General features: G+C 50.0%; 1 protein-coding gene across 8 annotated transcripts in view; it reads right to left on the bottom strand.

Moving 5' to 3' along the window:
• Positions 1 to 227: 227 nt before the first annotated feature.
• Positions 228 to 26,145, bottom strand: part of PHF21A (PHD finger protein 21A) — a 137,007-nt gene continuing 111,089 nt past the window's right edge. For 5 of the 8 annotated variants that reach the window (XM_083164508.1, XM_083164509.1, XM_083164506.1 and 2 more), the window contains exons 14-17: positions 23,469 to 23,624; positions 14,180 to 14,255; positions 12,414 to 12,517; positions 228 to 3,118 (exon numbers count right to left, since the gene is read on the bottom strand). In XM_083164508.1, the coding sequence (XP_083020634.1) occupies positions 2,861 to 3,118; positions 12,414 to 12,517; positions 14,180 to 14,255; positions 23,469 to 23,624 (594 nt within the window). In that variant the 3' untranslated portion in view covers positions 228 to 2,860. The remainder of the gene's footprint in view (positions 3,119 to 12,413; positions 12,518 to 14,179; positions 14,256 to 23,468; positions 23,625 to 26,145) is intronic. The other 3 variants (XM_083164511.1, XM_083164512.1, XM_083164510.1) reach the window with 1 other exon arrangement.

The raw sequence follows: 26,145 nt of genomic DNA, 5'->3' as shown, positions 1-26,145 counted from the left end.
ACAAAACGCGTTAAAGCCGTAAGAGGGAGGAGCTTCTGCTGAGCCATCGCTCTGGGTCTCTCGTCCACCTAAAGATTTATAAAGAGGCTCATTGTACATGAAATGGTAGTGTTTAAAGGGTGAGAACGTTGCGATTCCAATACGAGTACCGGCCAGCTAAGCGCAGTGGAGAAAGCAGCCCCTGAAGTTACGGAGATGTAGCGATGCCACTAGGGGGGGGGGGGTGGTTTGATGGCGCTACTGTAAGAGCAGCAGCCACAACCTGGCCACTGGCAATGCTTTCTCAATAGAACAAGATGATATATGTCAGTACCAAGGGAGCATGCACTGCAGACTATTCATTGGTAAGGGGGGCGAAGAGGAACAATTTCTACAAAAACCCATGAGTGTTACATCAGCTCAATATGAGAAAGACTAAGCGATATATTCAGCATCTGCGGACACTTATATGGGCTGCTAGGTGACGTATATGCTAAAGGAAGGCAAACATCCATGATAAGTCGGAAGGGGAATACACAATGATAGGGGAATGCAATAAGGCACTTTCGACCGTGCTCACTGCATTTATTCCTGTGGGGGGAGCTCTTGCAGAAACGAATCTGCCTTGCAGGTATTCTATGTGGGTATTTAGCCCAAGAGGGCAGATTAATGAGAGAGAAGAGGAGAGGGAAGTTCACAGTAATCCAACGTATCTGCAGGCGTCTACTTCCTTTGGCCAAAACTTAGCTACAAGCATGGATGCACCAAACCAAGCGGAGTATTCTGGGATACCTGGATATGGCGCCAGTGTACCATGTGTATACAGCCGGACCTGATGACCGGATAAATGCTAACTCCCCCTGAGGAACCTTAATAGAGGAATCTTGTGTCAATTTACACAGTTGGCCAATGACGCGCTAGGGATCGCTGACGCTTCGGTGCACGTTAGGATTTACAGCCATGCTGTAGTGATTGGACCACCTCCACCTGTTGCTAGGGGCTACAATGTTCAGTAGAACAGGAATACAAATTAAAATACGAACAACAACAATCTGCGTTACACAGATTAAACACGGTCTCTGTTCTTTGAAGCCAAATTCATTAAAAAAATAAAATATAATAATATGTAAACAAAGCGGTTACAATGGAATGGGAGCAACGCGCTGCATCCTGGAAGGCGAGATTTTCTATTGGCGTTCAGAGACTTTGTTCTAATGTGTATGGATTTGCTATAATGTGTTCCCACAGTCACGTGACAAACATCCCACACAACCCAACTTCCAATTCATGACGACTGACGGCATTGTACGGGGAGGGAGAGGGGAGGGTGGCATACAAGCCCCTGGCAATCCAGCGCTTCTCCAATCAGTTCTTAGCGACCGCAGAGGCCGTGGCACATGGACATTTTTTTGAAAGCAGAAACAATCCAATCAGAAAAAGCGCCGTATTCTGAAGACATTAAACCCTTCCGCGGGGAGACATTAACACTGAATGGGAACCGGTAGCACTTTCCAATGGGAGCGGCTGGGCACTTGTGGCGGGGCTTCCTCCTCAAAGTAATGTCTCACTATCGGAGAGATTAATACCGAGCATGCTGTGAAAATATATTGTTTAATATATTTAAAATCAGACTGGCCTACTAATACCGGCCAATCAGTGGCCTAGAAAAGGGACTGCACCAATCACCAGCGACCACAAGGAACAGAATGCATAATAAACCTTGTATATTCAATTCCAATGAAAAGTGCACATGAATGTCTGTATTATCTCACCATTCTAGCAACACTAGGAAGACGTGTTTGTAATATTTTGTACCTGGGCCTCCTTGTTTCACTAAAACGGGATAGAGGGGGGGCGGGGGGAAAAAAAACACCCTTAAAAAGTCACAGACGTTCAAGCAACTCCCTGCGTCTTAAAACAGTCCCAGACAATCGTCTGCCCACCGCGTCGGCGGTATCATGGAACCCGCTGACTCCTGCATTACGTCGGGGCTCTGCAGCCAGAAGACAACGTATAAACACACTTTGTGTTCGCACGGAGACCCAGGACAGTTAAATCTGCTTTACTAATACTTAATTTTTCTCCTTTCAAATTTTTTTTCTTTTTTTTTCAAATTTTTTTTTGTTATCCATTGTTGGTAAAATTACCAATTTCCTTTTTATGCTGGCACATTAGTTTGACAAAAAAAAAAAAAGACACCAAACATTTGTCTACCTATTTGTACACCGCCTGCCGGGGAAGGGCACCCCAGCCTAGGATTTTGCTCAGTCGAGGCGAGGTGCCCCGTTCCCGGCTCCGGAACATCACACGAAGAACCTTATAAATACTGACTCAGCACACTTTACTCCTCCCGGTTCTGCTTCCAGGCATTCAAAGTCAAGCACATATGTTTAGATTGTTGTTTTGTTTTGCTTTTTTGGTACATCACACTGAGTTTAGTAGACAGGTAAACTTTCCTAGCCTTTGGACCGGTACCTATGCCCACCCGCCCTCCCCCCACCATCCACTAGTGTAACGTAAGGTCTGCAGAAGGAGGCGTTCTCTGGAGCTCACCACGTCCACGCATCCACCTTAAGAAAATAGCAAAGAAAGAAAAAATAAAGATTGATATCTATGGTTGCTGCGGAGGTTGCTGCAGGCACACACTGGTGTAAGATAGAGAGTTAAGTTATAGATTTGTTTTCTGTTTGTCACTTGGCATGGCGCTGGCAGGACGTCAGCTCACACGTGGAACACACAGAATAAAAGGTTGATTGGCAAAACTCCAGTGCTTACGTCCCTGTCCTGGGATGGTTATGGTCCAGTCTCGCCCAGGAAATGTTCAGACGCTGCTCGTCTTTTCCATGGTACCCGCGCTGACGAGAAATGGTGGGGGGTGGGATCACTTAGTCTCTTCTGTCTGGTTGCAGTTCTGGACACAAGTGGGTGAAGGGAAGGAGGCTGTGACTGGGTTGGGCTCGGGAAGGGGGCTGTTGGCAGTTGCAGTGCAGTCCTGGCTGTGGTTAGAGGTCACCTCTGAGTTAATAGGTTTGGTGAGGTCGATATCCTGAATTAGCCGGATAAGACGTTTCACTTTGTCCAGAGAGCAGTGCATGTCTTTCTGCCGAGACAAGATGCTGTTCTTCATTTCCATACATTTCTGGGGAAAAGTAGAGAACGGGTTACAGAGAAACAGAGGGGAAATGTTCAGGTGGCAGAAAACACGTCCATGATTATGACTATGCTATTACAGTTATGTTACCGGTTACAGCAGCGGCACATAGCGTGCACAGGTACCGGGGATGTGTGTTACTGAGAATGACTATGCTAGAACGGATACGTTACCGGTTACAGCAGCGGCAGATAGCGCGCACAGTTACCGGGGATGTGTGTTACTGAGAATGACTATGCTAGTACGGATACGTTACCGGTTACAACAGCGGCACATAGCGCGCACAGGTACCGGGGATGTGTGTTACTGAGAATGACTATGCTAGTACGGATACGTTACCGTTACAGCAGAGGCACATAGCGCGCACAGGTACCGGGGATGTGTGTTACTGAGAATGACTATGCTAATACGGATACGTTACCGGTTACAGCAGCGGCACATAGCGCGCACAGGTACCGGGGATGTGTGTTACTGAGAATGACTATGCTAGAACAGTTATGTTACCGGTTACAGCAGCGGCACATAGCGCGCACAGGTACCGGGGATGTGTGTTACTGAGAATGACTATGCTAGTACGGATACGTTACCGTTACAGCAGCGGCATATAGCGCGCACAGGTACCGAGGATGTGTGTTACTGAGAATGACTATGCTAGAACGGATACGTTACCGGTTACAGCAGCGGCACATAGCGTGCACAGGTACCGGGGATGTGTGTTACTAAGAATGACTATGCTAGTACGGATACGTTACCGGTTACAGCAGCGGCACATAGCGCGCACAGGTACCGGGGATGTGTGTTACTGAGAATGACTATGCTAGAAGGATACGTTACCGGTTACAGCAGCAGCACATAGCGTGCACAGGTACCGGGGATGTGTGTTACTGAGAATGACTATGCTAGAACGGATACGTTACCGGTTACAGAAGCGGCACATAGCGCGCACAGGTACCAGGGATGTGTGTTACTGAGAATGACTATGCTAGTACGGATACGTTACCGGTTACAGCAGCGGCACATAGCGTGCACAGGTACCGGGGATGTGTGTTACTGAGAATGACTATGCTTGAATGGATACGTTACCGGTTACAGCAGCGGCACATAGCGTGCACAGGTACCGGGGATGTATGTTACTGAGAATGACTATGCTAGTACGGATACGTTACCGGTTACAGCAGCGGCACATAGCGCGCACAGGTACCGGGGATGTGTGTTACTGAGAATGACTATGCTAGAAGGATACGTTACCGGTTACAGCAGCAGCACATAGCGTGCACAGGTACCGGGGATGTGTGTTACTGAGAATGACTATGCTAGTACGGATACGTTACCGGTTACAGCAGCGGCACATAGCGCGCACAGGTACAGGGGATGTGTGTTACTGAGAATGACTATGCTAGTACGGATACGTTACCGGTTACAGCAGCGGCACATAGCGCGCACAGGTACCGGGGATGTGTGTTACTGAGAATGACTACCGGGGATGTGTGTTACTGAGAATGACTATGCTAGTACAGATACGTTACCGGTTACAGCAGCGGCACATAGCGTGCACAGGTACCGGGGATGTGTGTTACTGAGAATGACTATGCTAGAACGGATACGTTACCGGTTACAGCAGCGGCACATAGCGCGCACAGGTACCGGGGATGTGTGTTACTGAGAATGACTATGCTAGTACGGATACGTTACCGGTTACAGCAGCGGCACATAGCGCACACAGGTACCGGGGATGTGTGTTACTGAGAATGACTATGCTAGAACGGATACGTTACCGGTTACAACAGCAGCACATAGCGCGCACAGGTACCGGGGATGTGTGTTACTGAGAATGACTATGCTAGAAGGATACGTTACCGGTTACAGCAGCGGCACATAGCGCGCACAGGTACCGGGGATGTGTGTTACTGAGAATGACTATGCTAGAACGGATACGTTACCGGTTACAGCAGCGGCACATAGTGCACACAGGTACCGGGGATGTGTGTTACTGAGAATGACTATGCTAGAACGGATACGTTACTGGTTACAGCAGCGGCACATAGCGTGCACAGGTACCGGGGATGTGTGTTACTGAGAATGACTATGCTAGTACGGATACGTTACCGGTTACAGCAGCGGCACATAGCGCGCACAGGTACCGGGGATGTGTGTTACTGAGAATGACTATGCTAGAACGGATACGTTACCGGTTACAGCAGCGGCAGATAGCGCGCACAGTTACCGGGGATGTGTGTTACAGAGAATGACTATGCTAGTACGGATACGTTACCGGTTACAACAGCGGCAAATAGCGCGCACAGGTACCGGGGATGTGTGTTACTGAGAATGACTATGCTAGTACGGATACGTTACCGTTACAGCAGAGGCACATAGCGCGCACAGGTACCGGGGATGTGTGTTACTGAGAATGACTATGCTAATACGGATACGTTACCGGTTACAGCAGCGGCACATAGCGCGCACAGGTACCGGGGATGTGTGTTACTGAGAATGACTATGCTAGAACAGTTATGTTACCGGTTACAGCAGCGGCACATAGCGCGCACAGGTACCGGGGATGTGTGTTACTGAGAATGACTATGCTAGTACGGATACGTTACCGTTACAGCAGCGGCATATAGCGCGCACAGGTACCGAGGATGTGTGTTACTGAGAATGACTATGCTAGAACGGATACGTTACCGGTTACAGCAGCGGCACATAGCGTGCACAGGTACCGGGGATGTGTGTTACTGAGAATGACTATGCTAGTACGGATACGTTACCGGTTACAGCAGCGGCACATAGCGCGCACAGGTACAGGGGATGTGTGTTACTGAGAATGACTATGCTAGTACGGATACGTTACCGGTTACAGCAGCGGCACATAGCGCGCACAGGTACCGGGGATGTGTGTTACTGAGAATGACTATGCTAGTACAGATACGTTACCGGTTACAGCAGCGGCACATAGCGCGCACAGGTACCGGGGATGTGTGTTACTGAGAATGACTATGCTAGAACGGATACGTTACCGGTTACAGCAGCGGCACATAGCGCGCACAGGTACCGGGGATGTGTGTTACTGAGAATGACTATGCTAGTACGGATACGTTACCGGTTACAGCAGCGGCACATAGCGCGCACAGGTACCGGGGATGTGTGTTACTGAGAATGACTATGCTAGAAGGATACATTACCGGTTACAGCAGCGGCACATAGCGCGCACAGGTACCGGGGATGTGTGTTACTGAGAATGACTATGCTAGTACAGATACGTTACCGGTTACAGCAGCGGCACATAGCGCGCACAGGTACCGGGGATGTGTGTTACTGTGAATGACTATGCTAGAAGGATAGGTTACCGGTTACAGCAGCGGCACATAGCGCGCACAGGTACCGGGGATGTGTGTTACTGAGAATGACTATGCTAGTACGGATACGTTACCGGTTACAGCAGCGGCACATAGCGCACACAGGTACCGGGGATGTGTGTTACTGAGAATGACTATGCTAGAACGGATACGTTACCGGTTACAACAGCAGCACATAGCGCGCACAGGTACCGGGGATGTGTGTTACTGAGAATGACTATGCTAGAAGGATACGTTACCGGTTACAGCAGCGGCACATAGCGCGCACAGGTACCGGGGATGTGTGTTACTGAGAATGACTATGCTAGAACGGATACGTTACCGGTTACAGCAGCGGCACATAGTGCACACAGGTACCGGGGATGTGTGTTACTGAGAATGACTATGCTAGAACGGATACGTTACTGGTTACAGCAGCGGCACATAGCGTGCACAGGTACCGGGGATGTGTGTTACTGAGAATGACTATGCTAGTACGGATACGTTACCGGTTACAGCAGCGGCACATAGCGCGCACAGGTACCGGGGACAGGTACCGGGGATGTGTGTTACTGAGAATGACTATGCTAGTACGGATACGTTACCGTTACAGCAGCGGCACATAGCGCACACAGGTACCGGGTATGTGTGTTACTGAGAATGACTATGCTAGAAGGATACGTTACCGGTTACAGCAGCGGCACATAGCGTGCACAGGTACCGTGGATGTGTGTTACTGAGAATGACTATGCTAGTACGGATACGTTACCGGTTACAGCAGCGGCACATAGCGCACACAGGTACCGGGGATGTGTGTTACTGAGAATGACTATGCTAGTACGGATACGTTACCGTTACAGCAGCGGCACATAGCGCGCACAGGTACCGGGTATGTGTGTTACTGAGAATGACTATGCTAGAAGGATACGTTACCGGTTACAGCAGCGGCACATAGCGCGCACAGGTACCGTGGATGTGTGTTACTGAGAATGACTATGCTAGTACGGATACGTTACCGGTTACAGCAGCGGCACATAGCGCGCACAGGTATCGGGGATGTGTGTTACTGAGAATGACTATGCTAGAAGGATACATTACCGGTTACAGCAGCGGCACATAGCGCGCACAGGTACCGGGGATGTGTGTTACTGAGAATGACTATGCTAGTACGGATACGTTACCGGTTACAACAGCGGCACATAGCGCACACAGGTACCGTGGATGTGTGTTACTGAGAATGACTATGCTAGTACGGATACGTTACCGGTTACAGCAGCGGCACATAGCGCACACAGGTACCGGGGATGTGTGTTACTGAGAATGACTATGCTAGTACGGATACGTTACCGGTTACAGCAGCGGCACATAGCGTGCACAGGTACCGTGGATGTGTGTTACTGAGAATGACTATGCTAGTACGGATACGTTACCGGTTACAGCAGCGGCACATAGCGCACACAGGTACCGTGGATGTGTGTTACTGAGAATGACTATGCTAGTATGGATACGTTACCGGTTACAGCAGCGGCACATAGCGCGCACAGGTACCGGGGATGTGTGTTACTGAGAATGACTATGCTAGTACGGATACGTTACCGGTTACAGCAGCGGCACATAGCGCGCACAGGTACCGGGGATGTGTGTTACTGAGAATGACTATGCTAGTACGGATACGTTACCGGTTACAGCAGCGGCACATAGCGCACACAGGTACCGGGGATGTGTGTTACTGAGAATGACTATGCTAGAAGGATACGTTACCGGTTACAGCAGCGGCACATAGCGCGCACAGGTACCGTGGATGTGTGTTACTGAGAATGACTATGCTAGTACGGATACGTTACCGGTTACAGCAGCGGCACATAGCGCGCACAGGTACCGGGGATGTGTGTTACTGAGAATGACTATGCTAGAAGGATACGTTACCGGTTACAGCAGCAGCACATAGCGCACACAGGTACCGGGGATGTGTGTTACTGAGAATGACTATGCTAGAAGGATACGTTACCGGTTACAGCAGCGTCACATAGCGCGCACAGGTACCGTGGATGTGTGTTACTGAGAATGACTATGCTAGTACGGATACGTTACCGGTTACAGCAGCGGCACATAGCGCGCACAGGTACCGGGGATGTGTGTTACTGAGAATGACTATGCTAGAAGGATACATTACCGGTTACAGCAGCGGCACATAGCGCGCACATGTACCGGGGATGTGTGTTACTGAGAATGACTATGCTAGTACGGATACGTTACCGGTTACAGCAGCAGCACATAGCGCACACAGGTACCGGGGATGTGTGTTACTGAGAATGACTATGCTAGAAGGATACGTTACCGGTTACAGCAGCGGCACATAGCGTGCACAGGTACCGGGGATGTGTGTTACTGAGAATGACTATGCTAGAACGGATACGTTACCGGTTACAGCAGCAGCACATAGCGCACACAGGTACCGGGGATGTGTGTTACTGAGAATGACTATGCTAGAAGGATACATTACCGGTTACAGCAGCGGCACATAGCGCGCACAGGTACCGGGGATGTGTGTTACTGAGAATGACTATGCTAGTACGGATACGTTACCGGTTACAGCAGCGGCACATAGCGCGCACAGGTACCGGGGATGTGTGTTACTGAGAATGACTATGCTAGAAGGATACATTACCGGTTACAGCAGCGGCACATAGCGCGCACAGGTACCGGGGATGTGTGTTACTGAGAATGACTATGCTAGTACGGATACGTTACCGGTTACAGCAGCGGCACATAGCGCGCACAGGTACCGGGATGTGTGTTACTGAGAATGACTATGCTAGTACGGATACGTTACCGGTTACAGCAGCGGCACATAGCGCGCACAGGTACCGGGGATGTGTGTTACTGAGAATGACTATGCTAGTACGGATACGTTACCGGTTACAGCAGCGGCACATAGCGCGCACAGGTACCGGGGATGTGTGTTACTGAGAATGACTATGCTAGTACGGATACGTTACCGGTTACAGCAGCAGCACATAGCGCACACAGGTACCGGGGATGTGTGTTACTGAGAATGACTATGCTAGAAGGATACGTTACCGGTTACAGCAGCGTCACATAGCGCGCACAGGTACCGTGGATGTGTGTTACTGAGAATGACTATGCTAGTACGGATACGTTACCGGTTACAGCAGCGGCACATAGCGCGCACAGGTACCGGGGATGTGTGTTACTGAGAATGACTATGCTAGAAGGATACATTACCGGTTACAGCAGCGGCACATAGCGCGCACAGGTACCGTGGATGTGTGTTACTGAGAATGACTATGCTAGTACGGATACGTTACCGGTTACAGCAGCGGCACATAGCGCGCACAGGTACCGGGGATGTGTGTTACTGAGAATGACTATGCTAGAAGGATACATTACCGGTTACAGCAGCGGCACATAGCGTGCACAGGTACCGGGATGTGTGTTACTGAGAAGGACTATGCTAGTATGGATACGTTAGCGTTACAGCACCGGCACATAGCGCGCACAGGTACCAGGGATGTGTGTTACTGAGAATGACTATGCTAGAACGGATACGTTACCGGTTACAGCAGCGGCACATAGCGCGCACAGGTACCGGGGATGTGTGTTACTGAGAATGACTATGCTAGTACGGATACGTTACCGGTTACAGCAGTGGCACATGGCGTGCACAGGTACCGGGGATGTGTGTTACTGAGAATGACTATGCTAGTACGGATACGTTACCGGTTACAGCAGCGGCACATAGCGTGCACAGGTACCGGGGATGTGTGCTACTGAGAATGACTATGCTAGAAGGATAGGTTACCGGTTACAGCAGCGGCACATAGCGTGCACAGGTACCGGGGATGTGTGTTACTGAGAATGACTATGCTAGTACGGATACGTTACCGGTTACAGCTGCGGCACATAGCGTGCACAGGTACCGGGGATGTCTGTTACTGAGAATGACTATGCTAGTACGGATACGTTACCGGTTACAGCAGCGGCACATAGCGCGCACAGGTACCAGGGATGTGTGTTACTGAGAATGACTATGCTAGAAGGATAGGTTACCGGTTACAGCAGCGGCACATAGCGTGCACAGGTACCGGGGATGTGTGTTACTGAGAATGACTATGCTAGTACGGATACGTTACCGGTTACAGCTGCGGCACATAGCGTGCACAGGTACCGGGGATGTGTGTTACTGAGAATGACTATGCTAGTACAGATACGTTACCGGTTACAGCAGCGGCACATAGCGCACACAGGTACCGGGGATGTGTGTTACTGAGAATGACTATGCTAGTACGGATACATTACCGGTTACAGCAGCGGCACATAGCGTGCACAGGTACCGGGGATGTGTGTTACTGAGAAGGACTATGCTAATATGGATACGTTACCGGTTACAGCAGCGGCACATAGTGCGCACAGGTACCGGGGATGTGTGTTACTGAGAATGACTATGCTAGAACGGATACGTTACCGGTTACAGCAGCGGCACATAGCGTGCACAGGTACCGGGGATGTGTGTTACTGAGAATGACTATGCTAGAACGGATACGTTACCGGTTACAGCAGCGGCACATAGCGCGCACAGGTACCAGGGATGTGTGTTACTGAGAATGACTATGCTAGAAGGATACGTTACCGGTTACAGCAGCCGCACATAGCGCGCACAGGTACCGGGGACGTGTGTTACTGAGAATGACTCTGCTAGAAGGATACGTTACCGGTTACAGCAGCGGCACATAGCGCGCACAGGTACCGGGGACGTGTGTTACTGAGAATGACTCTGCTAGTACGGATACGTTACCGGTTACAGCAGCGGCACATAGCGCACACAGGTACCGGGGATGTGTGTTACTGAGAATGACTCTGCTAGTACGGATACGTTACCGGTTACAGCAGCGGCACATAGCGCACACAGGTACCGGGGATGTGTGTTACTGAGAATGACTATGCTAGTACGGATACGTTACCGGTTACAGCAGCGGCACATAGCGCGCATAGGTACCGGGGATGTGTGTTACAGAGAATGACTATGCTAGTATGGATACGTTACCGGTTACAGCAGCTGCACATAGCGCGCACAGGTACCGGGAATGTGTGTTACAGAGAATGACTATGCTAGTATGGATACGTTACCGGTTACAACAGCAGCACATAGCGTGCACAGGTACCGGGTATGTGTGTTACTGAGAATGACTATGGTAGTACGGATACGTTACCGGTTACAGCAGCGGCACATAGCGTGCACAGGTACCGGGGATGTGTGTTACTGAGAATGACTATGCTAGTACGGATACGTTACCGGTTACAGCAGCGGCAAATAGCGCACAGGTACCGGGGATGTGTGTTACTGAGAATGACTATGCTAGTACAGATACGTTACCGGTTACAGCAGCGGCACATAGCGTGCACAGGTACCGTGGATGTGTGTTACTGAGAATGACTATGCTAGTATGGATACGTTACCGGTTACAGCAGCGGCACATAGCGCGCACAGGTACCGGGGATGTGTGTTACTGAGAATGACTATGCTAGTACGGATACGTTACCGGTTACAGCAGCGGCACATAGCGTGCACAGGTACCGTGGATGTGTGTTACTGAGAATGACTATGCTAGTACGGATACGTTACCGGTTACAGCAGCGGCACATAGCGCGCACAGGTACCGGGGATGTGTGTTACTGAGAATGACTATGCTAGTACGGATACGTTACCGGTTACAGCAGCGGCACATAGCGTGCACAGGTACCGGGGATGTGTGTTACTGAGAATGACTATGCTAGTACGGATACGTTACCGGTTACAGCAGCGGCACATAGCGTGCACAGGTACGGGGATGTGTGTGTATGAATGACTCTGCTGGTACGGGTATGTCGCTGGTAGATACAGTCACTGGGCGCACGCCGATGCCTTGCGCCTTTTCTCCTCCACTTACCGTTATGGAGGTGCCTAGCTGCTTTACTTTCTGCTCTAGCTGCTCTCGCTCCTGTTTCAGGTCCGTGCTCCACTTCAGTAATTTCTGCTTCTCTTCTTCTTTTGCTGTTAAAAAGGTAAAATAGGAGAAATGACAAAGCCATCAGCATTACAGTAATCCAGTCTGATAATGACAAGGAACACGATCATGTCCTGGTGATCTATAACATGTTACACGCTGTGCGGCGCAATTGTTACAACAGCACCAACGCAAGATGGATATAAAGGTGACGCAGGAACCCGGGAATTCAGGGGGTGAATGCAGGACACCAGCAGTAACCAGAATTTGTGCAGAGACGCCAGTTCTAGACGTGGTGGAAATACTCACTGTATTGTAGAGAGAAGTTCAAGTGGGAAGGGCAATGGTATACATGCAGCATGTGATCATGGGGTGACCCGAAATGAAGGAATAAGTTCTGGCAAAATGAAATGGTTTTCAAATGCATTTCAATGGCAGAAAGTAGGAGCAAGGAGTTCAGGCGATACTGGGCATGAAGTGAAAATATCTCCCGAGGTGTCCTGAGGAATTTACTGGTCCTTCTAGAAGCCTGCATCTTCCAAGACCCGTGCAGTTCCTCTTCCCTTCCTGGGGTGTCGCTGTCTGCTGTGTTGCTTCTAGCACAGTGTGGTCTGCATATACAGTTGTGCTCATAAGTTTACATACCCTAGCAAAATTGATGGCAAGATGAATGCAGCATGTGATCAGAAAATACTGGAGAAAAATTTGCACTCATCAACCCGGAAGCTGCACATGGGACGTACGTGGACGTTCCCACATGACAATGATCCAAAACACAAGGCCAAGCCGACCTGTTATTGGCTACGGCAGAATAAAGTGAAGGTTCTGGAGTGACCATCTCAGTCTCCTGACCTCAATATCATTGAGCCACTCTGGGGAGATCTCAAAATAAAGAGCCTCATCCACAACTACCACAAAAGTCTTCAAGCTGTCATTGATGTTAAAGGGGGCAATACACGGTATTAAGAACTGGGGCATGTAAGCTCTTATAAATGTTTGACAATAAATGGCGTCACCGAACCACTAACCGTGAGTGACAGAAAAGTTTGTGAGTTGTCATTCATTTTCTCTGACAAATGGCCAGAAAATCACAAATTCTGCGAGGGTCTGTTAACTTTTGAGCACAACTGTAAGTGCTGAAATACAGACCAAACTGTGCTAGAAACATCACAGCAGAGAGCGACACCCCAGGCAGGGAAAGGAATTGCACGGGAGAAACCGTGTGCTGGAATGACCACTAGAAGTCTTAGTAAATGATGCTTATTCACAACTATGGGGATTCCGGCTTTTTGGTCAGCTCAACTGTAACTCGACAGTCGAAATTCAATGTTCCGGCTGTCGAGTGTTGGAAAGTGGGCGTGTCGGCAAAAACGGCCGCGTGTCGGCAAAAACGGCCGTGAAATCTGCCTTCAATGCTGTTGGAAACGGCAGTATTGAATAAGCGAAGGCCGCTATTTCCCCTGTCGGACATAGCGGCCGGGATTGAATACCGCACTATCACTGGCATAGATGGGAACACAAACCACAAACATTAATACAACATAATGGATATGTTAAATATATATTCCAATGTGTGCTCTCCCTACAACACCCTACCGGATGTGTGTGCATAGAAGCCGACTACCAGGTCATGTTGGTCAGGCGAATGAGGACGGAGTGAACGGTGTGGGCGGAGTAATGAAGTGCGAATGAGGAGGCGCCCGACTCACCTGCTTTATACGCTATATACGAGTGGACAATGGCTAAGGTTCCCGGCCACGGAATCGCTTCCTCCTTTTTCAGCATCTAGAACCAGATCAAGCAAGGATTTAAAGAAGTCGTGCAAATCAAGGCAAAATATATTTACATTGTATGCATTATGTACACATAAGTGTATATATACCTACACACATACATATAGACACAAAAACTACTACGCAAATAGGTTATAACAATTATCCAAAATATATGAGCCTCTGTCAGGATGTAGGTTACATGTACCATAGGGACTACGAGGAAAAGGAACTCCCACATCGCCATGGAGAATTCTGTATACACCACATGAACCAGATAACTAGATCCGCATCAGCACCCAGTGGGAACACAGGCTGTCACAGATCACTAGCATCAGGACCGGCAGCAGATATACGCTGCCATAATGGGACAGGGGTTAAGGGTATAAAGGCTCCCATGCAAAAAGGACAAGCATAATGTGGGCAGCACTAAGATGGCAATGCCGATGGATGGATGTACTGAATGAAGGGACTGTCTGTAGGGTCTGTACATCTTATATCATTCGCACCTCATAGCTCCTGCTCCTGTATCACTAAGTGATAGAGCAACCTGTAGCCAAACCAGTGCAGCGGGAGCAGCAGCAGAAAGGACTTCACTAGATAAGTGTGTAAATCATGCGGATTGTATATAGAGCTGGGTCCACCAGCAGCACAGAGTATATCAGGAGATGAGTGATGCGAAAGTGAGGAAATGGGCAGTGACATGATGTGAGGAGGGGAATGGAGGCAGCAGGAAGCCACAGACTGAGAGTTATATAGTGGGAGGAGCAGGGTCCCCAGCAGCGGACAGTATATCAGGAGATGAGTGATGTGTCAGTGAGGACAGGGCTGCATGTGACAGGGGCAGTAACATGATGTGAGGAGGGGAATGGGGGCAGCAGGAATCCACAGACTGAGAGTTATATAGTGGGAGGAGCAGGGTCCCCAGCAGCACATAGTATATCAGGAGATATGTGATGTGTCAGTGAGGACAGGGCTGCATGTGACAGGGGCAGTGACATGATGTGAGGAGGGGAATGGAGGCAGCAGGAAGCCACAGACTGACAGTTATATAGTGGGAGGAGCAGGGACCCCAGCAGCACAGAGTATATCAGGAGATGAGTGATGTGTCAGTGAGGACGGCTGCATGTGACAGGGGCAGTGACATGATGTGAGGAGGGGAATGGAGGCAGCAGGAAGCCACAGACTGAGAGTTATATAGTGGGAGGAGCAGGGTCCCCAGCAGCACATAGTATATCAGGAGATATGTGATGTGTCAGTGAGGACAGGGCTGCATGTGACAGGGGCAGTGACATGATGTGAGGAGGGGAATGGGGGCAGCAGGAAGCCACAGAGTGAGAGTTATATAGTGGGAGGAGCAGGGACCCCAGCAGCACAGAGTATATCAGGAGATGAGTGATGTGTCAGTGAGGACAGGGCTGCATGTGACAGGGGAAGTGACATGATGTGAGGAGGGGAATGGGGGCAGCAGGAAGCCACAGAGTGAGAGTTATATAGTGGGAGGAGCAGGGTCCCCAGCAGCACATAGTATATCAGGAGATATGTGATGTGTCAGTGAGGACAGGGCTGCATGTGACAGGGGCAGTGACATGATGTGAGGAGGGGAATGGAGGCAGCAGGAAGCCACAGACTGACAGTTATATAGTGGGAGGAGCAGGGACCCCAGCAGCACAGAGTATATCAGGAGATGAGTGATGTGTCAGTGAGGACGGCTGCATGTGACAGGGGCAGTGACATGATGTTCGGAGGGGAATGGAGGCAGCAGGAAGCCACCGACTGAGCGTTATATAGTGGGAGGAGCAAGGTCACCGCGCATCACAGAGTATATCAGGAGATCGCTGGTTTGTCAGTAAGGATAGGGCTGCAGAGAGTAGGAAGCCACAGACTGGATGTGATATAGGGGGATGAGCGAGCGAGTATAGGTTGTGGGGAAAGGTCCCAACAGTAGAGAATGATCATCAAAATATCATATTAAAGCAGGTACGGGCACACTGGGGTTCTATCATCTGCTGGATGAACCGGGGAATACACGCGGTGTCAGACCACACGGCCTCTGCTGGATGAACCAGGGAATACACGCGGTGTCAGACCACACTGCCTCTGCTGGATGAACCGGGGAATACACGCTGTGTCAGACCACACTGCCTCTGCTGGATGAACCGGGGAATACACGCTGTGTCAGACCACACTGCCTCTGCTGGATGCACCTGGGAATACACGCGGTGCCAGACCACACTGCCTCTGCTGGATTAACCTAGAAATACACGCGGTGCCAGACCACACTGCCTCTGCTGGATGCACCTGGGAGTACACGCGGTGTCAGACCACACTGCCTCTGCTGGATGAACCTGGGAACACTCACAGTGCCAGACCACACTGCCTCTGCTGGATGAACCTGGGAACACACGCAGTGCCAGACCACACTGCCTCTGCTGGATGAACCTGGGAACACACGCGGTGCCAGACCACACTGCCTCTGCTGGATGAACCGGGGAATACACGCGGTGCCAGACCACACTGCCTCTGCTGGATGAACCCGGGAACACACGCAGTGCCAGACCACACTGCCTCTGCTGGATGAACCCGGGAACACACGCAGTGCCAGACCACACTGCCTCTGCTGGATGAACCCGGGAACACACGCGGTGCCAGACCACACTGCCTCTGCTGGATGCACCTGGGAACACTCACAGTGCCAGACCACACTGCTTCTGCTGGATGCACCAGCGAACACTCACAGTGCCAGACCGCGCTGCCTCTGCTGGATGAACCCGGGAACACACGCGGTGCCAGACCACACTGCCTCTGCTGGATGCACCTGGGAACACTCGCAGTGCCAGACCACACTGCTTCTGCTGGATGCACCAGCGAACACTCGCAGTGCCAGACCGCGCTGCCTCTGCTGGATGAACCTGGGAACACTCGCAGTGCCAGACCACACTGCTTCTGCTGGATGCACCTGGGAACACTCGCAGTGCCAGACCACGCTGCCTCTGCTGGATGAACCCGGGAACACTCGCAGTGCCAGACCACACTGCCTCTGCTGGATGAACCCGGGAACACTCGCAGTGCCAGACCACACTGCCTCTGCTGGATGAACCTGGGAACACACGCAGTGCCAGACCACACTGCCTCTGCTGGATGCACCTGGGAACACTCGCAGTGCCAGATCACACTGCCTCTGCTGGATGAACCTGGGAACACATGCAGTGCCAGACCACACTGCCTCTGCTGGATGCACCTGGGAACACTCGCAGTGCCAGACCACACTGCCTCTGCTGGATGAACCTGGGAACACACGCAGTGCCAGACCACACTGCCTCTGCTGGATGAACCTGGGAACACTGGCAGTGCCAGACCACACTGCCTCTGCTGGATGAACCTGGGAACACATGCAGTGCCAGACCACACTGCCTCTGCTGGATGCACCTGGGAACACTCGCAGTGCCAGACCACACTGCCTCTGCTGGATGAACCTGGGAACACACGCAGTGCCAGACCACACTGCCTCTGCTGGATGAACCTGGGAACACTCGCAGTGCCAGACCACACTGCCTCTTATCACCTGCTCTGCTTCCCCAAACTTTCAGACTATATACACTGGCATGGGCAGCCATACATGCTGCAGGCCTTAATTTGTACTCAGGAATAATTTATTTAGCCAAAATTAATATATAGGTCACAAATTAGTTCTAGTACTGATACATAGGGCCGAATGTAAACCTGCCCAGGTTCAGCGGCTGTGCGGGATGCCGACCGAAATCGGACATTTTTTTAAAGGGGCAATGACTCACAAGGCAAAATCGTGCATGTAAGTCAGTGGTTCCCAACCCTGGTCCTAAAGTACCCCCAACAGTGCACGTTTTCCAGGTCACCCAGCAGGTGAACAGATTATTTAGACACATTTTAAAAGATCCACAGGTGGAGATAATTATATCACTTGTGATTCTGTGTGGAGACCCGGAAAACGTGGACTGTTGGGGGTACTTGAGGACCAGGGTTGGGAACCATTGATGTAAGTGATTGCCCCTTTAATAAAAAGTCCCAGTTCGGCCTGCACCCCGCACAGCCTCCGAGCCGGAGCAGGGTTACATAGTAGTGCCTGAATTGGCGGAAGTGCTGGAGTTCAGGTGAGAGTGTCCGTCTTTCTTATTACATTTACCCCGTTTGTCAGGGATTTTCCCAGAAAGTTCTAGTACTCACTATAACGGTCGTAATTATGTCATATTAAATTATAATTACCATGAATAATTACATTCTGTGAGAAAAAAAAATCCTATAATAATCCAATATAATAAAATGCTAATGCTGCCCCTCAACTCTATGGGGTGAATTCAAGTGCTGTGTGTCCCAGCAGCCAATATATGGTGACCATCGGAACAATTCAGGTGTGCACATTACAATTATGTTGTAGACAGGCTGGTAACTAGAACAGTATAATGGGACCTCTATAATCTACTAGACCGGTGTTTCTCGAAGGGTGGGTCCTGACCCCAAAGTGGGTTGCGGCCATCTCAGCATGGGGTCGCGACTCTGTATTGCTGACTGTTCGGTGAATGACTGCTCTGATCTCTCAGTCACTGATCCAAGGAGTCGGAATAATGGGTTACCTCAGACTCCTTGGATCACTGGCTTACAGATCTCAGGAGTCAGCAGGCCTGTTTCAAAAGTACATCACCTTACTTCTGTCTCAACAATGCTGCCGCCATGTGCTGCTGCTGGTCTGTGACCAGACGTGTGGCGGCCGTTCTGCGGTAACTCGCTGGGGGTCCTGTAACAGTTTTTACTGTCCAACAGGGTCTCAAGTGCAAAACACAGAGCGATTTAAAAGCCGCAGTACACACACTTTTGTTTCAAAAACTGTGCAGGAAATGGGAGAACTGAATGCTCCAGTAAGGTATGATCGGTACATACACTAAAAGATAGCCCACCTCACCCATACCTCACTGGAGTATTGCAGCATTGCCTACCTGACCCTCTGCTTGAGGGATACAGTGCTCTGTTCCTGGGCTCCCCTGGTAATGTAGGATTGCCATCAACTGTGGGGAGCTAGGTAACTGATAAGAAAGGTGTCACCACAGGTGCTGGCAATCATACATTACCAGGGAAGCCCAGGAGCAGAGCATTGTGTCCTACTAGAGAGGGGCATGCTGGGAGGTATGGATAATGTAGGATTGCCAGCACCTGTGGGGAGCTAGGTAACTGATAAGAAAGGTGTTTCACCACAGTTGCTGACAATCCTACATTACCAGGGAAGCCCAGGAGCAGAGCATTGTGTCCTACTAGAGAGGGGCATGCTGGGAGGTATGGATAATGTAGGATTGCCAGCACCTGTGGGGAGCTAGGTAACTGATAAGAAAGGTGTTTCACCACAGTTGCTGACAATCCTACATTACCAGGGAAGCCCAGGAGCAGAGCATTGTGTCCTACTAGAGAGGGGCATGCTGGGAGGTATGGATAATGTATGATTACCATCACCTGTGGGAGCTAGGTAACTGATAAGAAAGGTGTCACCACAGGTGACAGCAATCATACATTACCAGGGAAGCCCAGGAGCAGAGCATTGTGTCCTCCTGGAGAGGGGCATGCTGGGAGGTATGGATAATGTAGGAATGCCATCACCTGTGAGGAGCTAGGTAACTGATAAGAAAGGTGTCACCACAGGTGCTGGCAATCATACATTACCAGGGAAGCCCAGGAACAGAGCATTGTGTCCTCCTGGAGAGGGGCATGCTGGGAGGTATGGATAATGTAGGATTGCCATCACCTGTGAGGAGCTAGGTAACTGATAAGAAAGGTGTCACCACAGGTGCTGGCAATCATACATTACCAGGGAAGCCCAGGAACAGAGCATTGTGTCCTCCTGGAGAGGGGCATGCTGGGAGGTATGGATAATGTAGGATTGCCATCACCTGTGAGGAGCTAGGTAACTGATAAGAAAGGTGTCACCACAGGTGCTGGCAATCATACATTACCAGGGAAGCCCAGGAGCAGAGCATTGTGTCCTCCTGGAGAGGGGCATGCTGGGAGGTATGGATAATGTAGGATTACCAGCACCTGTGGGGAGCTAGGTAACTGATAACAAAGGTGTCACCACAGGTGCTGGCAATCCTACATTACCAGGGAAGCCCAGGAGCAGAGCATTGTGTCCTCCTGGAGAGGGGCATGCTAGGAGGTATGGATAATGTATGATTGCCAGCACCTGTGGGGAGCTAGGTAACTGATAAGAAAGGTGTCACCACAGGTGCTGGCAATCATACATTACCAGGGAAGCCCAGGAACAGAGCATTGTGTCCTTCTGGAGAGGGGCATGCTGGGAGGTATGGATAATGTAGGATTGCCAGCACCTGTGAGGAGCTAGGTAACTGATAAGAAAGGTGTCACCACAGGTGCTGGCAATCGTACATTACCAGGGAAGCCCAGGAACAGAGCATTGTGTCCTCATGGGGAGGGGCATGCTGGGAGGTATGTATAATGTAGGATTGCCAGCACCTGTGGGGATCTAGGTAACTGATAAGAAAGGTGTCACCACAGGTGCTGGCAATCATACATTACCAGGGAAGCCCAGGAACAGAGCATTGTGTCCTTCTGGAGAGGGGCATGCTGGGAGGTATGGATAATGTAGGATTGCCAGCACCTGTGAGGAGCTAGGTAACTGATAAGAAAGGTGTCACCACAGGTGCTGGCAATCATACATTACCAGGGAAGCCCAGGAACAGAGCATTGTGTCCTCCTGGAGAGGGGCATGCTGGGAGGTATGGATAATGTAGGAATGCCATCACCTGTGAGGAGCTAGGTAACTGATAACAAAGGTGTCACCACAGGTGCTGGCAATCCTACATTACCAGGGAAGACCAGGAACAGAGCATTGTGTCCTCCTGGAGAGGGGCATGCTGGGAGGTATGGATAATGTATGATTACCATCACCTGTGGGGCGCTAGGTAACTGATAAGAAAGGTGTCACCACAGGTGCTGGCAATCATACATTACCAGGGAAGCCCAGGAACAGAGCATTGTGTCCTCCTGGAGAGGGGCATGCTGGGAGGTATGGATAATGTAGGATTACCAGCACCTGTGGGGAGCTAGGTAACTGATAAGAAAGGTGTCACCACAGGTGGTGGCAATCCTACATTACCAGGGAAGCCCAGGAGCAGAGCATTGTGTCCTCCTGGAGAAGGGCATGCAGGGAGGTATGGATAATGTATGATTGCCAGCACCTGTGGGGAGCTAGGTAACTGATAAGAAAGGTGTCACTACAGGTGCTGGCAATCATACATTACCAGGGAAGCCCAGGAACAGAGCATTGTGTCCTCCTGGAGAGGGGCATGCTGGGAGGTATGGATAATGTATGATTGCCAGCACCTGTGGGGAGCTAGGTAACTGATAAGAAAGGTGTCACCACAGGTGCTGGCAATCATACATTACCAGGGAAGCCCAGGAACAGAGCATTGTGTCCTCATGGGGAGGGGCATGCTCGGAGGTATGTATAATGTAGGATTGCCAGCACCTGTGGGGATCTAGGTAACTGATAAGAAAGGTGTCACCACAGGTGCTGGCAATCATACATTACCAGGGAAGCCCAGGAACAGAGCATTGTGTCCTTCTGGAGAGGGGCATGCTGGGAGGTATGGATAATGTAGGATTGCCAGCACCTGTGAGGAGCTAGGTAACTGATAAGAAAGGTGTCACCACAGGTGCTGGCAATCGTACATTACCAGGGAAGCCCAGGAACAGAGCATTGTGTCCTCATGGGGAGGGGCATGCTGGGAGGTATGTATAATGTAGGATTGCCAGCACCTGTGGGGAGCTAGGTAACTGATAAGAAAGGTGTCACCACAGGTGCTGGCAATCATACATTACCAGGGAAGCCCAGGAACAGAGCATTGTGTCCTCCTGGAGAGGGGCATGCTGGGAGTTATGGATAATGTAGGATTGCCAGCACCTGTGGGGAGCTAGGTAACTGATAAGAAAGGTGTCACCACAGGTGCTGGCAATCATACATTACCAGGGAAGCCCAGGAACAGAGCATTGTGTCCTTCTGGAGAGGGGCATGCTGGGAGGTATGGATAATGTAGGATTGCCAGCACCTGTGAGGAGCTAGGTAACTGATAAGAAAGGTGTCACCACAGGTGCTGGCAATCATACATTACCAGGGAAGCCCAGGAACAGAGCATTGTCTCCCGCATGGAGAGGGTCAGGCAGGTTAGATGGAGTATTGTTTTCCCATTTCCTGCAGAGTTTTTGAAACAAAAGGGTGCACTGCGGCTGTTTAATCACCTTGTAGTCGGAGGACCCCTGTCGTAGGCGGTCTAACCAATATACTATAAAGTGTAATAATAAAGTGGGCATGTATTCCACCAATGAACGACCTTGTTGTACATAAATAAGTCCACAAGGCTGCAGTACATCAACCCAAAAACACCGCACGGCACAAGCTTGGCTGAATACTCTGTATGGGTGTGGATTATTACAAAAAGGTTGACGTGAGTTTTTCCCATTTTATTTGGGTGTCTACATTGACATAGGTTGACACGGACACTGTAGTAGTGTACCACGTCCCCACGCTAGGCTCGCTACGGTCGGCTCACTATTACATTCTGCCTATAGGCCCATTGGGATGGTGAAGTAGGATGGCGCTAGGAAAATGCAGATTCTGTGTGTGCCATAGTCAGCCACTGCCAATTTGTTGGGCCAGCTCAGATTGCCTATGATGCACCCACGTTCACAACCAAGTATGTGAGCGGTGGGCGGCTCTGCGCACAATTAGGAGGCTGCGGCATTAGCCAATTCACCCAGTGATCACATCTGCAGATGCATGCACCCCTGAATAAGGCCGTTATATCTGCCCCGACTAGCAGCTTTTCACCTGCAATAAGAGGAGGTGACCTTATAAGCAAAGGATTCAATGGGATTATACATTTCCTATCTGCCCCTGTACAAGGCATCACATCAAAAATATAAAAATCGCGATAAAAACTAAATTCTATTTGAAAATGAGTAAGACGCAGCGTAACGTGTTGTATACCGTACAAGCACGCCGTGTGTGTGGGGGGGAAGAGTGCTCCTTTAAGGTGGCGCCAATACTAGGCTGTCCCGCCTCTTCACTGAAACCAGAAGTTACAAGGAAGTTCTAAGGCTCATTAATGTAGCGCTAGCGTTGGGCGGGGCCTTTATGGGAGCATCTGTCAGGCGGGCTTCCAGCTACCCATTATCTAACACACGGTACCTGGTCTTGGCATTTGGGACATATCCACATGCCCTTAGGAATGGATTTCAGAGGAGGCTCCAAACAGTCCAGGTGGAATACACGTGAACATGTGTCGCACATCAGTAACTGTCCGCTCTTTCTGCAGACGCTGCAAAAATCCTCATGGATATCAGCCTGTAGGGGGGTCACAGGAGAGAGGAGGCGAAAAAAAAGGAGTCAGCCTAAATATCTGACAACCGCCCTTCCTCATTTATTTCAGCTGCAAAAAGATAAAAAGCAAGACACTGGCACTTTGCGTGTTCATCTGGGGGGGGGGCGGTTCTACCGGTGAACAGAGGCGTAGAAGAAAGCGACAACCACACTGCAATGCGGAGCGAAGCAACGCACACAAAAGGTCTGCAGCAGTAAAGAAGAAGAGGAGGAAATAAAGGAAGGGATTGAAGAAGTAACGGAGAAGCGCAATCGTGGTCCTACCATGTTACTAACACATCCTACCACAACCGCCTACGAGCAGGAACAAAGGCGTTCCATCAGGCAGAAACAGTATAGGGGTCCATAGTACTACTATCCCTTACAGCAAGGGCAACGTACAGATGGCCATTGAGGATTCAAAATCATGGACAGTTTAAGGGCAATGTCGAATACTTTTGCCATCAATGGGGGAGATCCAGATGGTTTCCCTACATCAATGGCACAGCAGAAACAAGGTTTCTCTTTTTTTTTTCAAGGTCCCGGGACACAGAGCATAGCCCCCTCCCCCCACTCCTACCCCGCCCACATGTTCTGATTGGCCTATGGGCCAGTCCGTCAAAGAGAATGGATGACCATTGATAGCTAAACCTAGCGATGGTTGTCCATCACATACTTTGTAACTATCGATGGCTGGATGTGGCAAATTTTGATGGCGTCTGCACCGATGGCCAAGGTTATTCTTCTATCCCCACGTTCCAACAAGAGGCGACTGAGAAGTGCAGACTTGTAACACGCTGGGTTCTATCCCTCTCTGTCCTAGGACTGACACACGGGTCAGTGTCACCGTACAACTTTCCCATATGTTTCGTTATATGTATTGTAAAGTGCTATGTGACTGAAGCTCTGTTCTGAGAAACGGTTCTGAAAGGGAACCTTATCTGGTCTGTGATGCCCTGTTTTACCACCATGGAACAGTCTATAGGACTGATCCACCAGGGTCCTGTCGTCCATGTATTCTAAGTGGCATCTGTGGAAAACAGGGAGAGCAAACCCCATGAACTTGGAACCCTGCAGCAAGCTCTCCATTACAATGTATATGTGCTTTGTGAGTGCTTAGCCTACAAATGCGATATATATAAAAGTCAAACTGGACAAGTTTAGTGTAGATCCACAAAGAGAGAAGAAAGTGTAGATGCTCAGCTGGATTTTTTCTCTATCTCTGCGGGACTACAGATGTAGACGTTCATTCTTCCCGTGTCACAATTGTGATTTGCGATGCCAGGCTACGACTGATTCGCAACACCACCGTAGAAAACCTAGGAGCCCATGTGTTTGATTGTATCTGAAGACCTAGACCACATAGAAAGTAATCACAGTCTGACCACACGTGAAAGGAGGAACGATTTAGGCCTGATACTGAGATGTGTCAGAAGTCTGTTCTGTGGACGTCATAATATCAACAGAAAAATCCAGACGGTCAGAATCCAGGTGGATCCAAACGATAAATTCTGGGGTTTGTATAGGCAATGGTTTAGAATGCATGGAAGGGGGTGTCGCTGTTGAGGGTAGGCTGCAGGAAAGGAAAGGATCCCTCTGTATTTAGACAGTCGGGATTGTGATTGCTGGGATTACACACAACCATATTCACAGGTGCACAACCCTCAGCAGCATCTCCCTTTATAGGTGAATACGTATAACAGGGCAGTGGTGGGGCAACTGAAGGTGTGAGTGTCTGTTAGGTGTGGTGGCGGGATGGAGAAGAGCTATGCAGAGCTACTATAGGGCTGTGATCATTATATACAGTGCTTTCTCAGGGGAATGTATAGGGGCAGTGTGGGCACATCCACGTAGAGAACTCAGAATCCTGGTGAAGATGCAGATTTAAATCGGAGCACCTCTGAATCCCGCCCTGTATGCAAGCATGTACATAGGTCACAGATCAGAGGCCGTACCAGCACAGAGAGGAAACTTGAAAAAAGAAAAATCCATAAACAGAACCAAGAGCTACACAGGGTTAATAACAGGATGAAAGACAGGAGAACTGAGGGATAATCACCGAAGAAGGCGCACTGTAAAAGACAATCTATTGACAAGACGCAAAAGCACTACAAGAGGCCAGGACACAGAGGCCAGGTCCCACTGTATAGACAAGAACTAGACCATCAAGGGAGATTAATTGATTCTTTGGATTACAATGTACGATGAGGACTATATGGGGACACTTTCAGGCAACATTCCCTGGGAACAATTACCAAACGCTCCTCTGCAACAGGGACTTGTGTTACATGACAGCTCTGAGAGTTCTGTCCTAGCACAATGGGTTTGTAGAGTACGGCATGGGTATACTGGAATCTGTCAGTGTCGTACTCTATATAACCACTGTGGGACATGGACTCGCAGGCCCGGCATAAAAACATGATGATCGAGAAGTCTCTTCTCCTTTTGGAGAGGCTTATTCAGGATCCTGGAAGCTCCACACAAGTTACAGTGCTGGCTAAAGTCA

This window comes from Crinia signifera, chromosome 11 (genome assembly GCF_055691185.1).
Source record: "Crinia signifera chromosome 11, ASM5569118v1, whole genome shotgun sequence".
Lineage (NCBI taxonomy): Eukaryota > Metazoa > Chordata > Amphibia > Anura > Myobatrachidae > Crinia > Crinia signifera.
Note: the sequence above shows the minus strand (reverse complement) of the source record. Positions and strands in the feature narration are given on the sequence as shown.